The sequence below is a fragment of the Trachemys scripta genome, chromosome 5, assembly GCF_013100865.1.
Source record: "Trachemys scripta elegans isolate TJP31775 chromosome 5, CAS_Tse_1.0, whole genome shotgun sequence".
Classification (NCBI taxonomy): Eukaryota; Metazoa; Chordata; order Testudines; family Emydidae; genus Trachemys; species Trachemys scripta.
In genome coordinates this window covers 35,367,920-35,389,464 of record NC_048302.1, presented here as the reverse complement: position 1 = coordinate 35,389,464, position 21,545 = coordinate 35,367,920, and the positions used below count along the sequence as shown (strand labels likewise).

Sequence of the window (21,545 nt, the reverse complement as noted above, 5' to 3'; positions counted from 1 at the left end):
GACACCATAGATGTTGTAAGCGCTTAACTAAAGATGGCACAGTCTTTGGTTCTTTTGGAGGTCCTAATTTCAAGCCATTTGATTATTTAACCAAAAATGAATGTCTTTCAACTATTATGACAACCCAATGATGATAATAATCAATTTGCCTTAGCTAGCACTTTATATACTCAAAGAGTTGTACAAACATTAACTAATCAATTACCACTTTAGTGATGGGGAAACTGAGGAAAGATAGCAGGACCTGATCTTTAGTGTCATAATGTTATGAAAAAGTTTTCCTTGAGATTTTAAACACTGAGCTCAATTAGGTTTTGGTTGGTTGTAAAGTATTAGCACGAGAAGTCCTCCAGATAAGTGGCATATTTAAATTTTCAAATTTTAAAGGTTTGGATTTTGTTGAAACTCCCCCAGCAAAAAAGCAAGCAAACATGAAAACAAGCAAACAAATCCCTCTAGGTTGAGAACCACTATGGAAAACTGACAGATGGAATGGAGAACTTTTCAAAACGTTGTAAGCAACTGAAAATGGAAGTCTGGTTTTTTCTCCTTCAGTTATATTCTCAATACATGACAAACTTCACTAATTAGCACAGGATTATTACTTTTCTTTTGCTCTCAGAGCATAAAAAGTGATTTATTTACCTTGACTTCGTTCTGAGTTCTACATTCTTACCACACTATTTCTGGTATAGAAGTTGGTTATTTTAAAATAACAAATTTTACAGCACTGTCGACTGTATATACTTTGATTTAAAAAAAAGCAAGCTTTCACCACATTTTGTACTCACCAAGGAGGTCATTTTGTGGTAACCATTCTCTGAGTTTTGTATTGTTTCCTAAATTCTTCGGCTTGCTTCCTGAAAACCTAAAATGCACAGCAGACAGCAATCTTTCAAAATAAATTCTCAAAAGTTCTGAAACTGATAGACTTGAAACACACATTCAAATCAAATGATCCCTGAATATTAAAAACAGTCATTCACCTGGAGAAAGGATTTATTTATGTACCATTACATGGAATTGGAATTGTGTCAGCAGGTCAGACAGTTCCAATGGTACAAAGTAATTGACCAATAACTACAGAGTAATTTCAGTTATTTAGTTTTCCTACACTCTGGCTGACAGATAAATATGTGTGTCTGATTTGGGTAATGGCAGTATAGTTTTTTATTTAATACCCATACCAATCTCTGTGTGATGCTGTATGACTGAAACATGACCATTTATATAATTGATATTGCCACTGTTAGACAATGCAACAAACCCTGTATAAAGTATGTCATGTAAGGTGTCAATGGAAAAGCTATGATTTGCTAAAGATGATCATTCTGTTTAAATCCATATATCATCTCTGTATCTGAAGTTATGAATACTGGCTATAGAGCTATATCCCAAATGTGTTTGTTCCAGGGGGAACACCCACCAGGTAAAATCCTCATTGAAGCCAGACAGCTTTGTGTTGATGGCCATTCAAAGGCAATTGACTCTCACAAGGGGCACAGAAGAAGCTTATCCCACCCAGCAAGTCTTTCTGCGGATGCCTTAGCCTCCAAGTGGGCAATGGCTGCTCCTGCGAATCATCAAAGCCATGTAAGAGTATGTGACTTGACATGTGACCTTGAGCTCCATCTTTTGCCTGTAATTTTTGGCAAACTGAGACTGTGAGTGTTGTTTCGGATAGTAAAATTCCAGTCACATGGTATAGGGAATAAAAGACCCTGGAACATCTCCTTTTTGTCTTCATTTCCTGCTTCATTTCTCTGGACTGGATGAAGCTCTAAACAAGGATTTGATGACCCCCAAGCCATTTGAGTAATTTCCAGAGAGACTTTTGCAAACAAGCAGTTTATTCCATCACTGCTTCAAATCTGATAGAAGAACTTTGCAATCACTTGTATGTATGATTTCTGTCACCATTTTAATTCTCCTCTTCTTTCTTTATAAATAAACCTTTGGATTTTAATTACTAAAGGATTGGCAACAGCATGATTATTGGGTAAGATCTGAGTTATATATTGATCTGGGTATGTGGCTGATCTCTTGGGATAAGAAAAACCCTCTGTTTGATTAAATTGGTTATCAATAACCACTCATCATAAAATCTAGTGTCTGGCTGGTGAAATAAGTGCTGGAATGCCTAAGGAGACTGCATTTTTGACTTCTTGTTAACTGGTGTTAACCAGAGACAGAAGTTTACTTTTGTTAATGGCTTGGTATAATCTAATGATAGAATAACCACCAGTTTGGGGGGTGAGTCTGCCCTATTTCTCAGCAGTTTGTCTTGAATCTGGCATTCTCAGCTGTGACCCACTGAGGCATGGTGTATCCCTAATACTCTGATAAGCTGAAGTCTATTATTAAATAGAGCAGAAGGTTTGTATAATCTCTCTATGGGCATTTTGTTGAATGAGAAAATATTAATAAAGCTACCCTGACTGGCTACTACTATATAAATCCCTCTACTCAGTTCTCCCCATCAACATATCCATAACAAACACAGCTCAATGTGTGACTTCCCTTTGCAATCATGCAACCTCCCCTAGGTCCTAACAATAAAAATTATTTAAAAGGAATTACTATCAGTGGTAAGAGGGGAGAGAGGGCTAAGTCTTCCCCAAGGGGCAAAAATCTAATACAAAGACTTGGGGTTCAGGCAGGGAATCAGAACTAGAGGCAGCCATATTTACTGTGGCTAAGATTTTCAATGGCAGTTGGGTGTCCTAACTCCCTTAAACTGATTTGAAAATCCCAACCTGTAGGATTATGGATTGGTAATTATGAAGGTGCTTAGAAATTTATAGCAGTCAATCATAACACATTTAATAGAGGGGGGAGAGAAAGCAGAACATAACTACTTGGGGAAGCTCCCTGTTTGCTCAGCCATATCTTGGGTTAAGGACCTTTGATTTCAGAGTTTATTTCACCCAGAATATAGTTATTAGTTGGAAAAGAAGGAACATCCTCATGTTACCAGTTAAATAAATAATACACCATTGTATGGTTTGTACTATTTAGGCTGCACATTCTGTGCATTTCTTAAAAAGCTATGCTATTTACCAAAAATATATAAAGTAAAAAATAAACTATGTCATGGTCTTTGGCTACAATTTGATGGAGAATATATATAGGAAAGCAATAAAAAGATTTACCCAACAGTAATTTTATTTATCATACTCCTTCTCTTTCCCCATTTAACACAGAAAAGAGTAATGACAAGCAGAAGTATTTTTCTACTTAAAAGGTCAGTTATACAAGATCCACTTCTTCTTCGGCTGTCCCTTGATGTGAAGAAGATGTCTGCCAACCGGGTTCATTGGTGAATTTTTAAGTGGATGAGGAGCCCAATTCTTGCCCTGCAGATTTTCCCACAGAAGTGACAGGTGTAATCTTGGAGGAGACATAGTTGTTGGCTGGACTGTTGTGGCCTTTCTTTTCTCCTTTGTCACTTCTCTGTCTCATGAGCACGTCTGTTCTCCTCAAAGTGACTTCCCCCTGTGGCTTGGTGTATGGTGTGGTGCCACTGTGTTCTGTTCCGCGCCAAGTCCTCCCAGTCTTTTGGGTTGGTGTCTCCCTTTTTAAAATGTACTTTCAGTACGTCTTTGAAACGCTTCCACTGCCCTCTGCACAGCACACCCACTTCAAACTCAGGAAGAGACTTCCATAGGTGAATGATCAGAAGAACATGGGTATGTAAAGTAAAATTCCTAAATTCATATTTAGGCACCTCATTAATTAAGTAGCCTGATTTTCTAAAGTTCTGAGGACTAAGTAGCTCCCAGTAAAGCTAATGGGAGCACCTGGATGTTCAGCTCTTCTGAAAATCAGTTCACTTACTTGAGTGTTTAAAACTGAAGTGGAGATCATGACAAGCAAGAAAACAGTAAATAATTTCTCTTGCTATTCATCTCTTTTTCACCCATCCCACAAAAGAAAAAAATTACTGGACCAGCACCCTTGTAATATTGCGCCAAAAGCCATTTAGTAGAGATAAGCTGGTAAATAGAGTTGGTCCAAATATTCTTTTTTTTCCCTCCTGCTCAGGAGAACTAGTTTGTCAGGGAAGAGGTCATCTAGCAACAAGTCAGCTGGTAGGGGTCTGTGATCACCTATGAAGCTGATCAGGGAGTCTCCTGACATAGGAGACTGGGAGGTTATAAAAGGGCAGAGCTGGTCTACGCTGTGTCTTTTGCCATTTTCACCAGCTCAAGCTGAAATTAACTGCTGCGGGAACCTGCTGCCTTCTTGAACACCAACAGTTCCCTCAGGGGAGGGTGAATTAGAGTGAGAAGCATTATGCTCAGGGTGTTTGTTGTTTTCTAAATAATCTGTGCCCTCTTGGTGTTTTTTCTCTTACGGGCAATGATGTTGTAGAATACTGTGCAAAGTCTGTCACCTTTGAGACAAAAATAAAACTTAAACATAAAGAAAGGGACAGGGAGGGGCCAGAACACTGGATCACTCAGTTCAATGCTGTTTAGTAATAATAATGATAATTAATAATTAAGAATAAATAAAGCATACATAACTACAAATGTCCATTAAAAATGACAGCAGGAACAACAGCTACCAGAAGGCAATGAAATGTTGCTCTCCTGGAGAAGGGCAATTTGATATATTTTAAAGAAAGTGCTGCTCCCTCATCCTGAGCAGACTCCAGAAGGGAGATTCAGGATTAATATTCTTCATTTCCTGTTCTAAATTGTTGTGTTGCACTGCTGTGTGCTGTCAAACATTTTCTTTTAACAAAAGTGCTGTCACTGATAGTAAAGGAGTGGCTCTATAACTCAAACCAGGAGATGCTGGAAATGCAAAATTTCTCACCCACTCCTACCTAATTATTGTTACACAGCAAGCTAAGGAATGTAAGTACCTATGGACCAGTCTGAGACCTGGGGGAGATTTCTAAATTTCCAAATGAGATTGTGAGGATGCCTTATGCTTAGACAGAGGAGTCTCCACATCCATGTGATCTCCTAATCACTCCAGCCAAGCAAAGGGAGAGATATTTCTCTTTCCCTCTTTGTGTTTAACGGGCAAGATAAAGACAAGGATGAGGGCAAAACAAACAACAGGGAGCTGCAGGCACGGAAGACAGAGAGATTGAGACAAATGGAGACAAAGGAGAGAGAAAGACAGTTCAGAGGACAAGAATTTCCTACCTGAACAAAGGTTCTTGTTCACACACAGCCCTTTCTCCTTCCTTCCTGTCATGTTTGTTTCCCTGACCCCATCCCCAACATGAAGTCAATAGGATAATGTCATTCCCAATTCCTAATATGAGGTCTTTAGCTAGCAGTGATGTTTAAAAGCCTCAAATGATTATATTATACATACTCTCACAAAGTTCCTCATATTGTTCTCTTTTTTTCTGGCTTACATCCCAGTGCTTATAACCTGAACTGCACTCTGCTAGGAGACTGCTGTGTTTCTGACTACAAGGACAATGCTGCAAATCCAGCTTCTGTGAGAAAGTGAGGAGGGAGGCTAAAAAAGGGCAATAAATATCACCTTTCATGAAAGAATTACATCCCTCCTGCTATCCTGCCTATCTACATTGTGTGTCTCAAATTCAATTTGCTTCCAAACCAGGACAGTCCAAATATGATATCAGAAACCTTAAAATCTACCTCAGACATGTATTATACTGTAGTTCTTACCTCCAGATAACCCTCTGAGGAAGTCTTGCCAGGGCATATGCTAATTTATTTGCTATGTCTTCTGACAAATATTTCACTCCAGCTCCAAATGAGACAAGGACAAAGCCATTTTCATTAGCACCATTCACCCATGTTTGAAGATCCTGTGGAAACAAACATTTGCACGGAGCATCATAAAACAAGCATCAGAATAAAATTACCATTGCATACTGGAAATTTGTCTGTCTGTCACTGCACAGCTTAACAGTGCTTCACGAGGCATTTGAATTTTGGAAATTAGGTAGTATAATAACCAAGAGATTCAGACTACATAACTGATATTTTGAAAGTTATTAATATTAAATTTATCCCTAGTTTTGGGTTTAATTAAAGCCTTTATATTAACAGCCAATATAACGGGTCAAGAGATTCTTTCCTAATTTGTTAAGGTAACAAATATTGTTTACGTACAGAAGCAGATTTGCATCTGATCTCAGATAGACAGGTACACATAGCTCTGTATTTTGAAAAATCAGCTCATGTGCCTGCAAATGCACAATAGCAAGGTATATGCAACATATGAATAAAGCTCTGAACTAAACTCCAGAATCTGAGGTTTGGCCTTAATCAAAGAAGGGAAGGAACTTTAAATAGAGGATTTTTTTTAAAGGGCAATGATGTTTTCTTAGGTTGTTATAAGTACAAAAACGTAGAGACCTAGGGATTTGGAGAAACAGATAATTTCTTCTTATAAAACTGGAGTTAACAGTGCTGACAGGGCCAGCTCTAGGCACCAGCAAAACAAGCTGGTGCTTGGAGTGGCACATTTTTAGGGGCGGCATTCTGGCGCGGGCCATGCCGCCCCCAAAAATGTGCCCCGGCCGCCCTAACTCACCTCCGCTGCTGCCGCTCACGCGCCGCTGCTTGCCCTCCCTCCCAGGCTCTCAAATCTGGGAGGGAGGGGAGACCCCGAGCGGCCGCGGCGCGCGAAACAGCTGATTCGCGCGCCGCGGCAACTAGGGATCTCCCCCTCCCTCCCGGGTTTGAGAGCCTGGGAGGGAGGGGGAGACATCGAGTGGCTGCGGCGCGCGAAACAGCTGATTCATGCGCCGCGGCCGCTCGGGATCTCCCCCTCCCTCCCGGGTTTGAGAGCCTGGGAGGGAGGGCGAGCAGCGGCCTGGGGGGAGGAGGCAGGGCTGGGGATTTGGGGAAGGGGCGGAGTTGAGGCGGGGCCGGGGGTGGGGTAAGAAAAAAACGGGGGTGGGAGGGGCGGCCGAAATTGTTTTTGCTTGAACCCCTTCATGCAAAAATCCTAGAGCCGGCCCTGAGTGCTGAACAACAAAATGTTCACTTCACAAGCTATTTTATTTTTCGCAATCACTAGGAATAGCCTGATCCTAGGCTTAGATACTTCTTTACCTTTGAACTTCACTGAACGCCTCTTTAGTTTATTTAGATAGCCATGCGCAGCATTCCAAAGACATAAAATAACAATATTATAAAATAACACTGCCCCAAAACAAACAATCAAAACCTTCTACACAAGTTAAAAACCAAAGCTGAAATCTTGACACCATTGAAGTCAAAGGCAAACCCCCCCATGGACTTCAGTTAAATCAGAATTTCACTATGAAGACTATATTAAAATATACAAATATACCTAAGGCAAATTTCTTCAGTTCTGTCACTAAAGTACATATATGATACAAGATATACAATATCCAAATAGTCAGTTTTCTTACACTGTACTCATATGTTTTACCACTGTTTGTTTAGTTCCTCTAACTGTTCTCTAAGCAGCAAGCCGCTTGCAATGGCATTTCTGCAGAACCCCTTCATGCAAAAACTATATACACCTCTAACAAGCAATGTAACAGTGGAAGAGGTGAAAGTGCACATACTTTTATCGCTTAGGAATGTAAGGGGTTTTCAGATTCATCCTGCAGTGTAAGCTAATAAAAGTTGTGAATCTGCAATGAATTACATGAGGAAATATGCTGTCAGATTAAAAAAAAATCAATCATCCTAACACTATCTACTGAAAGAACAGTAGCACAGACTGGGATGCCTTCTCTAATACATAGCATAATTAAAGCCTTGTAATTACTGTACTCCACAAGCACCCATTCATCTCCAGGTTAAGTCAGATTCTGCCCTTCAGAATTTCAGGGCACAGGGCTTCCAATAATGGAAAGTCACCTCTCCACCAAGGGATGCACAGATGATCTGCCCATCACCAAAAGCAGGTGGCACTGGCAGGGAAGAGGGCATGGACCAGTTGCCTGAGGGAATGATTCAGTACCTCCACTAATGAACCCAAGTTAAATCAGCCCTCCCCTAGGCATAGCAGTAGCTCATAAACCAGTGAGGTAATCTGTGCCCACTAGGCATTAGACATGCCTGTTTTACTGTGGGACATTCACCTGCCAACAGAGGAGAGGGATTTACATTTTGAAAATGTTTTAGGTAACAACACTGTCACATTCTCAGTCAGTGGAGAAGCCAGTCTCCACTAGTTGTATCAAATAAACTCAATTTGCTGATAACGAGAGGCAATTAGAGGGGGAGAGGGGAGAGAGAGGGAGAGAAAGAGAGAGAGAGAGAGAGAGAATGAACAATACAACACATGCTAATTTTTATTAAGACAAGGTCATTTTCCCTTTCCAAATGCATTGCAAGTAGCAGTCCATCTGTAATCTACTGTGTAAGGAGGCAAAGGTGACAGTACTTCCACAATCAGCAGAACTTTATGGCACTGACTGGAACTTTCAATGGTTATATTTGCAAAGCAGCATCAAACCTTTTATGAAAGGTAGTATTTCAGTGGCTAATAAGTTTATTGGATACTACATGAAATGTTAACTGCTACTTTTCAAATATAATATATTACTATAGAAGCATGTGACAGAAAATACTACTGATATTAAAGAAGAGCCTGCAACAGAATGTTCCCCAAACAATTCATCATAATGGATATCAGAATGGTTCCAGGATTCATCAGTCACTTATTGGAAAGGATATAATCATAAGAAAAACAGCAACAGTATGAATGTTTATTTTCACCAACAAGTAAGGTGAAACCATGGCTCTACTGAATTCAATGTGAGGTTTGCCATTGGCTTCAATAGAGTCAGGATTGCACTCTTAGTTTTTAATACAATAGGCAAAAGCCTGTTAGCAGCTTCAAGTAATTAATATTAAAAAAGTAATTTTAAAATACAACTGGTGTGTGGTGTCACAGAAACAGTCAGATTTTTTTGGATGGAATTTTGTGCAGAAAGTCTTCCAGAGTTCAGAACTGGACACATTCCCTTCCAGAACACAAAAGTGATATTAAGTAATTTATCCTGTTCTTGTTATAGTCAGCAGAAAACTTATAATAAGGTCAAGCTGGTGTTTGTATAAACAAAAGGAAGGAAGCATAGGAAAACTCCTTATTGATTGATCCCGGGTTTTGATTCAGGGTGTAAAATAATCAATTGAAATGTATGTATTAGTTTTCACTGGAATTCCACAGTAAGAGTCTTTTTTCTTCCATTACAGGTCTTCTGCCTATTTATTGTAACAGTTAAACTACAAAAAAAAGAGACAGCAAAATTTGAACCCCTCCGTTGACTTTGTTGAAATAAAGTTTATATAACCCCAAGCCAGCAGATAAAACTTCCCAAGAATACTGTGATAGCAAAGCCCTGCAGAGTCAGAGTAAAAATATCTCTGTAGATCAGAAAAAGAAGAGTTGCTAGCTAAACAGAAATCCAAAACAAACACCAGAACAATGTCATCAGGATATCACGAAAAGGTAGATAAGACCAGGAGGCCAGTGTGCTAAATAGACTTGCCTTTTGCTTTTGGAAACACAAACTCAAATTCTATTTAGATCCTAACTGATATCAGGCAGTGCTATAAACTGATACCGATGCCTTATAGATATCCTAGTCTTCGGAATGCTATTTAATTTCTTGGAACCGTGATTCATTGCTATTTTCATAAGACTTATTATAAGGCCCACAATTACAATTCCCACACAGCAATAGGAAATGGGCATGAGAATTGAGTAAAAGGAAAATTAAATGGACTGTTAACACTGTGCAGCTTGTTCTGTCAACAGCAGCCCAAACAGTATAAATATAATTTACTAACATATTAGGACATAATACCACAAAAACTAACATCCAATAAAATACAGCACGTGTACCAGTGGCCAGTGAACTGCCTCCTGCTACACAATGCAAAAAGGATTTCCATTTTCTGAAGAATGCCTGTTTGAGTCACATCTTGCCACTTAACCATATTTTTTCCCTTGCCTTCCTGATTCTTTTTTGTTTGGGGGTTTGCATTCCTTCTGTGACTGTTACTGTATCCTTTGCTGAGTGTAAGACTTTTAATTTCTATACTTTGATCTTTTTGACTACTTTCCTCATTTTTTGGAAGCCCTCCTTTTTAATCTTTAGTGTTGCAGAGCTAATTTTTGGTATAATTCTTCCCTTGAAAATGTTGAACATAATTAAATTGTGGTAATTTTTATATAATGGCTCAATTTAACCATTTCCTGTGTGTTGTTTAGGGCATAATTGAGAATAGCCTCTCCTTCTTGTGTGTTCTAGAACAAGCTGTTCCAGAAACAGTAATGTGAGGTGTTGTGTAAGGTGCATCTTTAAACCTGTCCAATTATGACATATGACTAGTTGATATATTGTTAGTTGAAGTCATCCATTGTTATTGTTTTAAAAGACTTAGAGGTCTCTTTGACTTCCCTTGAGATTGTGCTTGGTGGAAAAATTAACTGTGGTGGAAAAATTAACCACACGTTGTGTTTGGATCAGAACAGCCTGAGGCCCACTTTATTACAAGCATGCAGAGAGACACAGCCAGCCTAGCTGGTCTGTCTAACAAAGGAACACAAAAACGTATATAGCTTAAAACCACATTTAGTCAAACACACTTTTCATTTGTAACATCCTTTTAAACAGAAAACCAGCTCCTTATTAGGAATACAAAAGCAATAAGCTTTCCTGTTATTCACAGGTGTTTCTCTAGCAAACTTTTCCTGTTATTCACAGGTTGTTCTTTTGCGGTTAAGGCTTCTAGCGATTACAGTTACATTTCGCAAGACTGACATTTTTCATTCTCTCTTTCCTCCTGCCCCTTGTACACAGTTATTTTAATTAAAGTTATCCTGGTCAAAGTTTGGGCCTACTTAATTTTCCCTTAAAGCACTCAGTTGGCCTTTTTCTGATCAGGAGGCCAGTGATATAATTCTATTAGTATATATGTATTCTTATAACTGGGATTTTTCTAAGTATCCGAAGTACAAGACAGCAAGTCAGAGGCTCTCAGTTCCATTTTTACCTTAGCTGCTAATTTAAACTCTTTACGCCTCAGTTTCACCATAGAGAAAATGGACATAAAAATACCAACTTTACAAAGATGTTTTGAGGTTTAATTAATTAATTAATTAACATCTGAAAAGCACTTTGAGATCTCATGAAAGGCACTAGAGAAATGCAAAGTATTATGCTCAGAACTAGAGAGAAAGAGAGAGACCACAGGAACTTTGCATTGCTTATACTTATTACCTACGAAATTCACGGCTCATTTTGGTCAATTTCATGGTCATTGGATTTTAAAAATTGTAAATTTCATAATTTCAGATGTTTAAATTAAAATTTCACAATGTTGTAATTGTAGGGTTCCTGACCCAAAAAGGAGTGGGGAGGTCACAAGGTTATTGTCGGGGGAGGGAGGGTTGCGGTACTGCTACCCTTACTTCTGCACTGCTGGCTGGTAGCCCAGCTCTGAAGGCAGAGCTGCTGCCAGCAGCAGCACAGAGGTAAGGATGGTATGGTATTGCCACCCTTCTGCACTGCTGCCTTCAGAGCTGAACGCTTTGTCAGCAGCCACCACTCCCTGGCCACCCAGGCAGCAGCGCAGAAGTAAGGGTGGCATGGTATGGTATTGCCACCCTTACTTCTGCGCGGCTGCTGCTGGTAGGGCACTGCCTTCAGAACGAGTCACCCAGCCAACAGCTGCCAGTCTCCAGCTGCCCAGGTCTGAGAAACGCTGGTCTCCCCTGTGAAATCTATATAGTATAGGGTAAAAGCACACAAAACACCAGATTTCATAGTCCATGACACATTTTTCATTGCCGTTAATTTGGTAGGGCCCTACTTATACAGTGTCAACCATATCTCCATAGTTTTTGATTTAGATGTTACAACTAGGCAACCTTGTGCTTCTCCCCTTCAATCCAATGTCATTACACAAGCAGAAGAGGACGGTGTGTGACACGGACACTGGCACGGAGTGTTTACTTTAACTGATCTCAAGCAACAGAATTCCAAACATGGCAGGCTTCCCTTGTAACAAAGATAACAAACACCATAGCTGGCACTATTGCTCAATTATTTTTCTCTTCCAGCAACGGGAAGTCATATCCTTGAGAGAAATCCTGAAAAGTTTATCTTCTGTAATTAAGGAGCTTCAAAGTAAATTAAAGAAACATTAACAGTAGCTTAGACAGCAGTATCTATGCTAGGCTGAATTAGACAGCTGGTTCCTATTGGACAGGATGCATGACTTCCAATATGTGAACAGCAGTGAACAGCTATGGTGTTTGTTACAAGGTAAACCAAAGGTAAGTCCAACGAGACAAGACAGATAATACAAGTGGTGTTAGATACAAACAAAAATTAACATTTGTCTTGTCTACTTGGGCTTTAAGCAATTCAGCACAGGGACTGTCTTTCTAAAATTTTGTACAGCATCTAACTCATTATATGGCTGCTTTGTCTTTTATTCTGTTTAAGGCCTGATCCAACTACTACTTAATGCAGTGAAAAGGCTCCCACTGATTTCACAGGAAACTTGGTTGGTCCCCTAAGATGCCAAATAATAATGAAAAAGCTTATTCTTTTAGGAATAGCTCTAAGGGGCTGCTCTTACCTGTGCCAGCCCAGGAGAGGTCCAGGTGACCCTGAACCATGTGAGCCTGAATCCTGGTTTCTGAATTCAGATTTACCTTAATACCATTTGTTTAAGGCTTACATAGGCTTCTAACTAAGGAACATAATCAGGGGTATTGCTGTCCTACTTTCCTGGACTGCAACCCTCCCTTTCAGCACAGGCTGGTGCTGAAAATTAGAAGTGCTGTGCATGGGTTGCAGATAATAGAACAGATAAATTGTGTTCTTAGATACTAAACTGTTCAGTGAAGGAACTGTGTCCTTAAATCTGTTTGCATAGCACTATGGGGCCTTAACCTTCACAGGGGCCTCTGGGCACTACTGTCATATAAATATTATGTAAAAATAATAATCAGAAGGTACATGGGCTGAAGAAATGCAGAACCGGAATTTACACACTCTGCTTGCAAAGTTTATAAATTGCAATAGCTTTCCCCTAGATTTTCTTCTTTTTTTTTAAATACATATAATCCTTTCCCATTATCTCTTTAGTATTTTTATTAAAAAAGTAGGAAATTAAATCCAAACAACTAGTGTTAACCATTAAGGTTACAAAATGAAGCATGCAAATCAGTTATGAATGTTTACTAAACATTAACAGAGCCACACTGCACAAATGTAGTATTTTCTATTATTCTGTTATTAATTAGGGTTACCATATGTCCGGTTTTTCCCGGACATGTCCAGCTTTTTGGTAATCAAACCCCCGTCCAGGGGGAATTTCCAAAAAGCCGAACATGCCCGGGAAAAATACTCCCTGGCTTACCTTAGAGCGGCCGCCGGGGGCTGCTGTGCTCCCTGACTCCTGGGCTCTGTAAGAGCCGAGCTGCCCGAGTGCTACCGGCTTCGGGCAGCCCCCATGCCTCCGGACCCGGTCCTGGTCCACCAACCGGACACTTCCCCTCCCGGGCTCCGGGGGCGCAGGGTCCAGAGGCATGGGGGCTGCCCGAAGCCGGTAGTGCTCGGGCAGCTCAGCTCTTACAGAGCCCAGGAGTTCAGGGAGCACAGCAGCCGCTGGAACCCGGGAGGGGAAGTGCCTAGCCGGGGGCACAGGGTCCGGAGGCATGGGGGCTGCCCGAAGCCTGAGCGCTACCTGCTTCATGGTTTGCTGGGCAGCCTCCAGACCCTGCGCCCCCAGCTGGGCGCTTCCCCTCCGGGGCTCCAGCTGCACTGGGGAAGCGCCAGCCAGGGGCACAGGGTCTGGCGGCCGCCCGGCAAACCGTGAAGCCGGTAGCGCTCGGGCAGCCCTTTTTGTGTGGCTGGGAGGGAGGAGGGGGAATGCGGGCGCTCAGGGGAGAGGGCGGAGTTAGGGCGGGGACTTTGGGGAAGGGCCGGGGGTGGGAAAGGGGCGGGGCCGGGGCCCTGTGGAGTGTCCTCTTTTTTATTTTTAAAATATGGTAACCCTATTATTAATGCATATTATAAAATATATAAGACGTGCAACTTAACACTTAGAATTTGAAAAAACAGAATATGAACTGAGCCCTTAGAATATGAAAAACAGTTCTTTACCAACATAATTACTGTGACACTGCAGTCACAGCCTTATCTTTAGAAATTTTCTCTTTTGAGTTCTTGATCTTGCACCCCTAACACAAGTCTCATGCAAGATTACTAGAGTAAAATACAAATACTGAGCTGGATCTTGTCAAACCTTCGTCACCCAAGTAATCCCAGTTGAATAACTTGCATACTTAAGGCTGCAGCATCAGTGCCACTATTTTATTGATACACCCACTTTTGTCATTAATGTAAACTTGCAGTCCCGTCCCTATGCCATCTATGCACTTACAAATATGCTTTGCGGGGCTGGTTATAGACCTGGACACAGAAATGCCTCTATTGTGTGTCTTTCCTTCCATGATTCTATATGTTTGTTTAATAAAAACAGAAATATTTGTGAACATTAAACGGTAATGACATGTTACCAAACAGGAAAATTCACTGTTACAAAACCAGTATTTTTTCTCCTAAGATATATACATTATTTCTCAACGTGCTTTCTTGCTTTTCACCCTGCAACCAGAGAGAGAAATGCCCTGAATGAAAACCTGACCCCCCTGAAGTCAATGGCAAAACTCCCATTGACTTCAGTGCGGCCATGATTTCATTCTGTTTCCAAGTTCAGTTAGCTCTGCCTGATCCCTGACCTGGTTTGTCCGCCATTAAAGTCTGCAACCATTTTTTACCTTGTCCTCATTTTGGGCATTTTAAAGTTCCTTTATTCGAGTGCTTTCCAGAAAAGGGACAAATGTCAATTTCCAGAGGGTCTCACACAACTGGACAGAAACAGCAAATGAAGCCAATTTCCCTACACTATCCCTGAAGCCCTCTCTCTCTCCAGCTACAGTTTCTCCACATTTCACTGATCAGTCTTGTCTGGTAAAGAGATGATAAATGATAAAACTCTTTCTGATATTCTCTAAGAGGAAACTCAGATTTCCAACCCCAAGAGCACATTGTAAAGGGCTGTATATGCCTTTTACCTAATAAATCCTAAGCCATTACACAAAAAAATGTTCTTTGGCTTTTGGCAAAACTTTTCCACTGGGAGGTATTTTCTGGTGGCTTACAGCTCCTGCTCTTTGCTTCTTTCCACTAACACCACCAGTACTTCCAGGATGTCTCAACTACTTTTCTACCTAGTGCCATCATTTTTTTTTTTTTTTTTTGGTATATGCATGGGTCCCAACACTTTTTAATTGGCAGTGACTCCCCTCCTGTGTCAGTCCAGCCTGCAGGTCTCAGTTGCTGCTCTCCAAGTTTCCTCCTAATTTTGTGAGGTTGCAGGCAGTCTAAGAGCAGGTCTACAGCGGCGCAGTATCTCCCATCGGCGTAGTTAATCCACCTCCCATGAGAGGCAGTAGCTATGTTGATGAGAGAAGCACTCCCATCGACATAGCACTCGCTACACTGGAAGTTAGGTCGGTATAACTGTGTCACTCATGGGTTCACACCCATGAGTGATGTAGTTATACCGATGTAAGTTTATAGTATCAGAGGGGTAGCCGTGTTAGTCTGGATCTGTAAAAAGTGACACAGAGTCCTGTGGCACCTTATAGACTAACAGATGTATTGGAGCATAAGCTTTCGTGGTTGAATACCCACTTCGTCAGACGCATGGCAAGTTTATAGTGTAAACCTGGCCTAAGAGTCTTAAATCGCTGACATTTAGCCAGAGTGAGTCACTGGACCAGTGTTTCTGCAAATACTTAGCCCTGGTCTACACTACAGAGTTAGGTCAATGCAAGGCAGCTTATGTCGACCTAACTCTGTAAGTGTCTACACTAAAATTTTGCTCCACTGATGTAACTCGCCCGCTACATAACTCCACTACCATGAGAGGCATAGAGTCAGTGTGGACATATTTAGGTCGATGCAGTGCCAGTGTAGACAATGTCGACTGTTGCTGGCTTTCGGAAGCCATCCTACAATTCCCCACACTGACAATTCAGTTGGTGCAAGGACACCTGATGAGGACATGCTCCGCCAACACAAGGAACAAAGTGCACACATGCACAAGTGATGTAATTACTATGGCAGCTGTATGCTGATATAAGTTAGGATGACTTAATTTTGTAGTGTAGACATGTCTTTAGTTCCTGGCTTTCAAAATCCATTCAGGGTGGATCAGCATACTCCCCCTCCCCCCCCCCCATCCCCTTATCCAGTTTAAATGGTATTCATGTTGTCCTGAGCTATTGTAAATTCAGTGATCTGAGTGCTCAATCTAGGTAGTGCAGGAACTATTTTAGGTCAGGGAAATGTGATGCATTTTCTTCTCTGTACTCTTCAGAGTTTCCTTGATATCAGTTCAGACATCCTCCAAACAAATTGCATTCCTTTGTCTGCTTTAATTCAACTCAGAAACATTCTTGAAGGGTCCTGTCTGCAGTCCTCTTTACTCCAAAGCGATTGCTTTATGGGCATGAGGTCATGATAATATCCAGTCAGCAGAAATTGTTTACATACAAATCTGCTTCCAGAAACCCTCATCCCATTCAGTTTATAACGAAAAAGCCTCTGCAATACCTTTTAAGTTTTTCAGCTCAGTATTTTTCTACTACATTTTAAGTTTATTTATATTACAGATGGTCAAATAATGAAATAAAGTTTAGTATACAATAAAAAAAGGCAAAACATGCGTACACACACAAATCCCAACGAATTATTCAACCGACTCTAATAAACATCAACTTCTTTCATTTTATTATTTATTATGCCCAATGGTTTGTCAATCCCTACAAGTTATGGGTGCAGTGTATCATAAAGTAATACTCGAATTTTCACCCCTTTTGGGATTTGACATAGAAGACAGAGAAAGATATTATTTCATTGCCATTCACTTGCCCCCCCCCCCCCACTGTTTGATAGTGCAATAATAATAGTGGTGACTTTTTGTCCACATCTGCAATGTACTATCAGCTGTTCGTATATACTTATATTTATTTTAACTTGAGATTTCTTATGCATTAAAATATCAACATCTTCTTAAAAAAACCTCTAAAGACTGCACAATTCCTTTCATAAACAAGTGCTGTACATCCCCAATGGAACATGCCCTTTGGGTGCACTTGATTACTTTTTAAAGAACAAAACAAACAAAAAATCCGATCAATGTATTTAAAAAGTTTTTGATTGTTATCCTTATCAAATGATTTCTCATCCTTGGAAAAACAGACATACAGAGCTATTTGTGCAGTTAGTGTTTTCTCAGCATCTTTATGGCAGAATCATGGTCGTTATTTCATGTTTATGGTATAACATATAACACATTTTACAAGCACATAAAAGCACGCAGATACTAAAGTAATGGCACTTTGTACAATAGACACACAGAGAGCTACATAGAGAATGGACATGCCAGGATCCTAATTCTAGTTATTCTCTCACTCTCTTTTCACATTTTTCTCCTGACATGAACAATGACTGTTCCAGGAGGCTGAAGTGGAGGAAAAGAGCAGCATTCCCTATTCATCACATACATACTTGGCTCTTTTCAGCACTCGCTTATTCCTGCTTCTCCCACACAAAGAGTCTTAGAGCTAGGCTGCAAATCACATGATATTTTTACATCAAGATAGACATCTGCAGTGACAGTTACAATAGCTCCAGTCCCAAAGAGTGCTGTAAAAACAAGCTTTGTAAAGTAGGTTAGTGGAGGAAGCTGATAGGGACAGGGGAGAGGTATCCATGTTTCCATATAGATTCATATTTTGTTCATGGCAATTATGTTTATATTTTCTTATTATTTATGGTAGAATCTACCTAAGCTTTATAAGGAGAAAGCAAAAGTGTGTTGGGAAGGAAATGTTTGTTCCTTTTTCAATCTGTTTGTCTGGCATATGCAGTGACTGAATAGATCTGGTACTCTATGGTACTGGAAATAAACAGAAAACAAGTGCGAAGAGCATATTGGCAGCTATTTGAAAACTGTATGCTACTAACATTTGAAATCATGACATCTGTCATGCAGTAACATAACATGGATGGAACAAATCTTTTAAAAAGCATGGGCAGTCAAAGACTGACCCACAGCCCACTAAAATCAACAGAAAGACTCCCACTGACTTCACTGGGGTTTGGAGAAGGTCCTCAATGACAAAAAAAGCAAACACTTTTTGCTATTTTGCCTGATGGTACTGTGCAAGTTCAGTACTATTCTAAAAAGAATCTTCTCATAGTATCATATGAAAAATATGAACAACTGAAACTCATGTTTTTTCTGGTTTGCACACGCACGGCCGGCTCTAGGCACCAGCGTTCCAAGCATGTGCCTGGAAGCGGCACTTTTCAAGGCGTGGCACTCCAGCATTTTTTTTTTTTTTTTGGCTTCGGCGGCAAAAAACCTGGAGCCGGCCCTGTGCACACGATGATTTTTCAAGTTCTTTACATCCCTTTCCAATATATAAATAAAACCATATCTCTTGTACTACTAAAGTACACATTCTACACACCGAACACTTTACACAATGCTACTGGAAGATCACACTAAACTTTGCCATGTGGAAAAGCAAGCATTCAGTTACACTTAGATTACACAGTAATAATGAACAATGAAAACCCCTTTCTTCAGTCCATACATATATTATCCGGAGGACTTTCTCTTTTCCTGGCTTTGGTTCCAGTCACCTCTCCATTCACCAAGATTTCAACATTCTGGAAACTCCATCCACCAAGACATTCCCACAATTACAATCAGTTGGGGTTAAATCCTTCATGGAGTAATTATCTCTCTCCAGAACTGACACGTAGATCACATATTACCTCTTCCTGAACAATGAGGAAGACTATTATCAGCCTAACTTTCTGGCACTTTCTCCTGGATGTCTCACAGACAAATTACCGTATATACTCGTTCATAAGCTGAATTTTTTTAATAAAAAAGGGAAGCACCAGAGAAGGGGGTCGGCTTATGAACGGGTATAGAGAGGGAGAGGTGGGACACAGCCCCTCCCCCAACAGAGGGAGCAAGGAGAGGCAGCACAGCCAGAAGGGAAGAGGCGGGGCCAGAGTCCCTCTGCTCCTGGCCATGCTGCTCTCCCCCCAGCTACCAAAGCAGCTGCAGCCCCAGGGCTGGCAGGCTGTAGCCATGCCACTCTGCCCCGCCCCCCAGAGTAGGCTGTGGCCATGCCGCCCGGACGCCGAAGCACACTGCGGCCGTGCCTCCTGGCCCCGCCCGCTGGAACATGCTGCGGCCGTGCCTCCAGGCCCAGCCCGCTGGAACATGCTGCGGCCGTGCCGCCTGGTCTGGCCCACCAGAGGAGGCTGCAGCTGCACTGTCCAGCCTGCCGGAGCAGTTCCAGCCAGGCAAGAGACATCCTCCCCTGGCCCTCCCCAGATAAGGTGGGAAGGGATGGGATAGAGAGAGAGGGTGGTCCCGGGCTAGGGGTGGGGTCATGTGGGGGGTGGTCACACGGGTTACTCCCCTGACTCCCAGCTTCTCCTCCCCAAAAAATTTCCCCACCAGTTGCTGTTCTGGCCCGTCAGGGTAAGCAGTTGGGGCACCGGGACACTTTTGTCTACTTAGGTTTACCTCCATGCCTGCAGATGCTTGAGGTAAACAAACCATCTCGGCCCACCAGCGGCTTATCCTGATGTCCCGGGAGCCAAAGTTTGCTGACCTCTGAATTATAGGGTCGGCTTATGAACGGGTTATAAAAATTTTCCATTTTTACTTATCCATCTTGGGGGCATCAGCTTATAAGTGAACTGGCTTATGATCGAGTATATACGGTAAGCTAAATACAAGTTACTTATTTACCTTCCTCAACTCTCCCATTTACCCGCTTCTTTAACACAATTCACACCACCGCTCACTTACCCAGTCTTGCAACTTGAAGGAAATCTTTGACTCCTCCCTGACTTCATGCCATCACCTCAAAATCTTGCAGTTCTTTCCCTGACAACAGATCAAAAATCCATCCATTCTTCTCTGTCCTGGAAACTAAATACTTGTTCATGACTTGGTCCATTACCACAACTACTTCCTCTCTGTCTTTCTGTGAGTGGAGATGAGCCTCCCTGCCTAGTGGCTACAGTCTGCACCACCACCTAGTGGTAATGGGGTAGGGTAGGGGAATGCAAGCCCTCCCATTCCATTGGTTTTCAACCCATGGACCCTCTTGAGCACCATAATGCAGGATTCCACTACCTGCAATCCAGCTAACATTCTTCCCAGGCCTCTTCCAACTGTTCTATCCCTCTCCTTAAGGCATGTCATGGCTGGCAGTTGTCCATGGCGATCTGGAATTGAGTCAGCAGAGGGGTGTGTGATCCATAATCAAGAGGAAGGTGTTTCCTAGTAGGTAATACCATAATACTACCCCTAGTCCTACACTGGAAGCATTGGTGTAGAATATGAACCATCCTGTGAAGTCATGGTGGAAGAAGACTAGTTCACTGCCCAGGAGATCTTTCAAGGTCCTGAAGACTTAATCGCCAACTTCAGACTAGGCGACCTTCTTGGGGCTACAGTTCTTCAGCAGGTCAGTGACAGGCGTGGCTATCATGGTAAAGCTGGGTATGAACCATCTATAATAGCCAGCCAGACCCAGAAATTGTGTAACTTGCCTCTTTGTTGATGGGATAGGGCAGTCTGTCAAGGCCTGGACGTTCCTGATTAAAGACCTAAGTTTGCCCCTTTCAATGGTCTTCCCAGATACATCAACTCATGAAACCCCAATCTGCACTTGTCTGGGTTCGCCATGAGGCTAGAAACCTCCAGAGCCTGTAAGACTGTCACTGTATGATCAAGGTATGTCTCCCAATAACCACTGTAAATGATTATATCATCTAGGTAGGCTACTGCATACTGGCTGTGCAGTTACAGGATTGTGTCCTCAACTTTTGGAAGGTGGCTGCAGCCCTGTGAAGGCTGAAGGGCATAGTCTTGAAGTGATACAGGCCAAAAGGTGTTGCAAAGGACATTTTCACTCAAGACCCCTCGTTAGAGGAATCTGCCAGTAGCCTTTGGTCAGATCTGGGGTTGAGATGTATTGTTGTGGCCGTGAATCACTCTAACAACTAATTGACTCGGAGCATGGAATATGCATCAAATGTCAATGGGGGAGGCAACAAATGTGGATATCACATTTACCTTCCTAAAGTCTATACAAAACAGAGTCATTCTGTCTGTCTTGGACACTAGGACAGTGGGGCTCTGCCAACCATTGTGAGATTCCTCTACCACCCTAAGGTCCAACATTGCCTCTAGCACCTGATGTACAGTGTCTCACATTTTCCTGGGCAGGGGATGGTGGCTTTCCCAGACCTTCACTTCACTAACTTCAGTAAATACTTCCTTAGTATAATACATGAGTTAGTTTTAAATACAAAAACAGGTTTTGATAAACTTATTTTTTTCCTTATGTTGTCCAGCACATTTAAGTCATTTTTTTACTAATAAAAACAATTTTAAAATGCTGTTTGTACATTTTTAATT

General features: G+C 41.5%; 1 protein-coding gene across 2 annotated transcripts in view; it reads right to left on the bottom strand.

The window, feature by feature from the left end:
- Window positions 1–21,545, bottom strand: part of UGT8 (UDP glycosyltransferase 8) — a 73,211-nt gene that overhangs the window by 8,814 nt on the left and 42,852 nt on the right. For both annotated transcript variants that reach the window (XM_034771276.1, XM_034771277.1), the window contains exons 3-4: window positions 5,661–5,803; window positions 792–868 (exon numbers count right to left, since the gene is read on the bottom strand). In XM_034771276.1, the coding sequence (XP_034627167.1) occupies window positions 792–868; window positions 5,661–5,803 (220 nt within the window). The remainder of the gene's footprint in view (window positions 1–791; window positions 869–5,660; window positions 5,804–21,545) is intronic.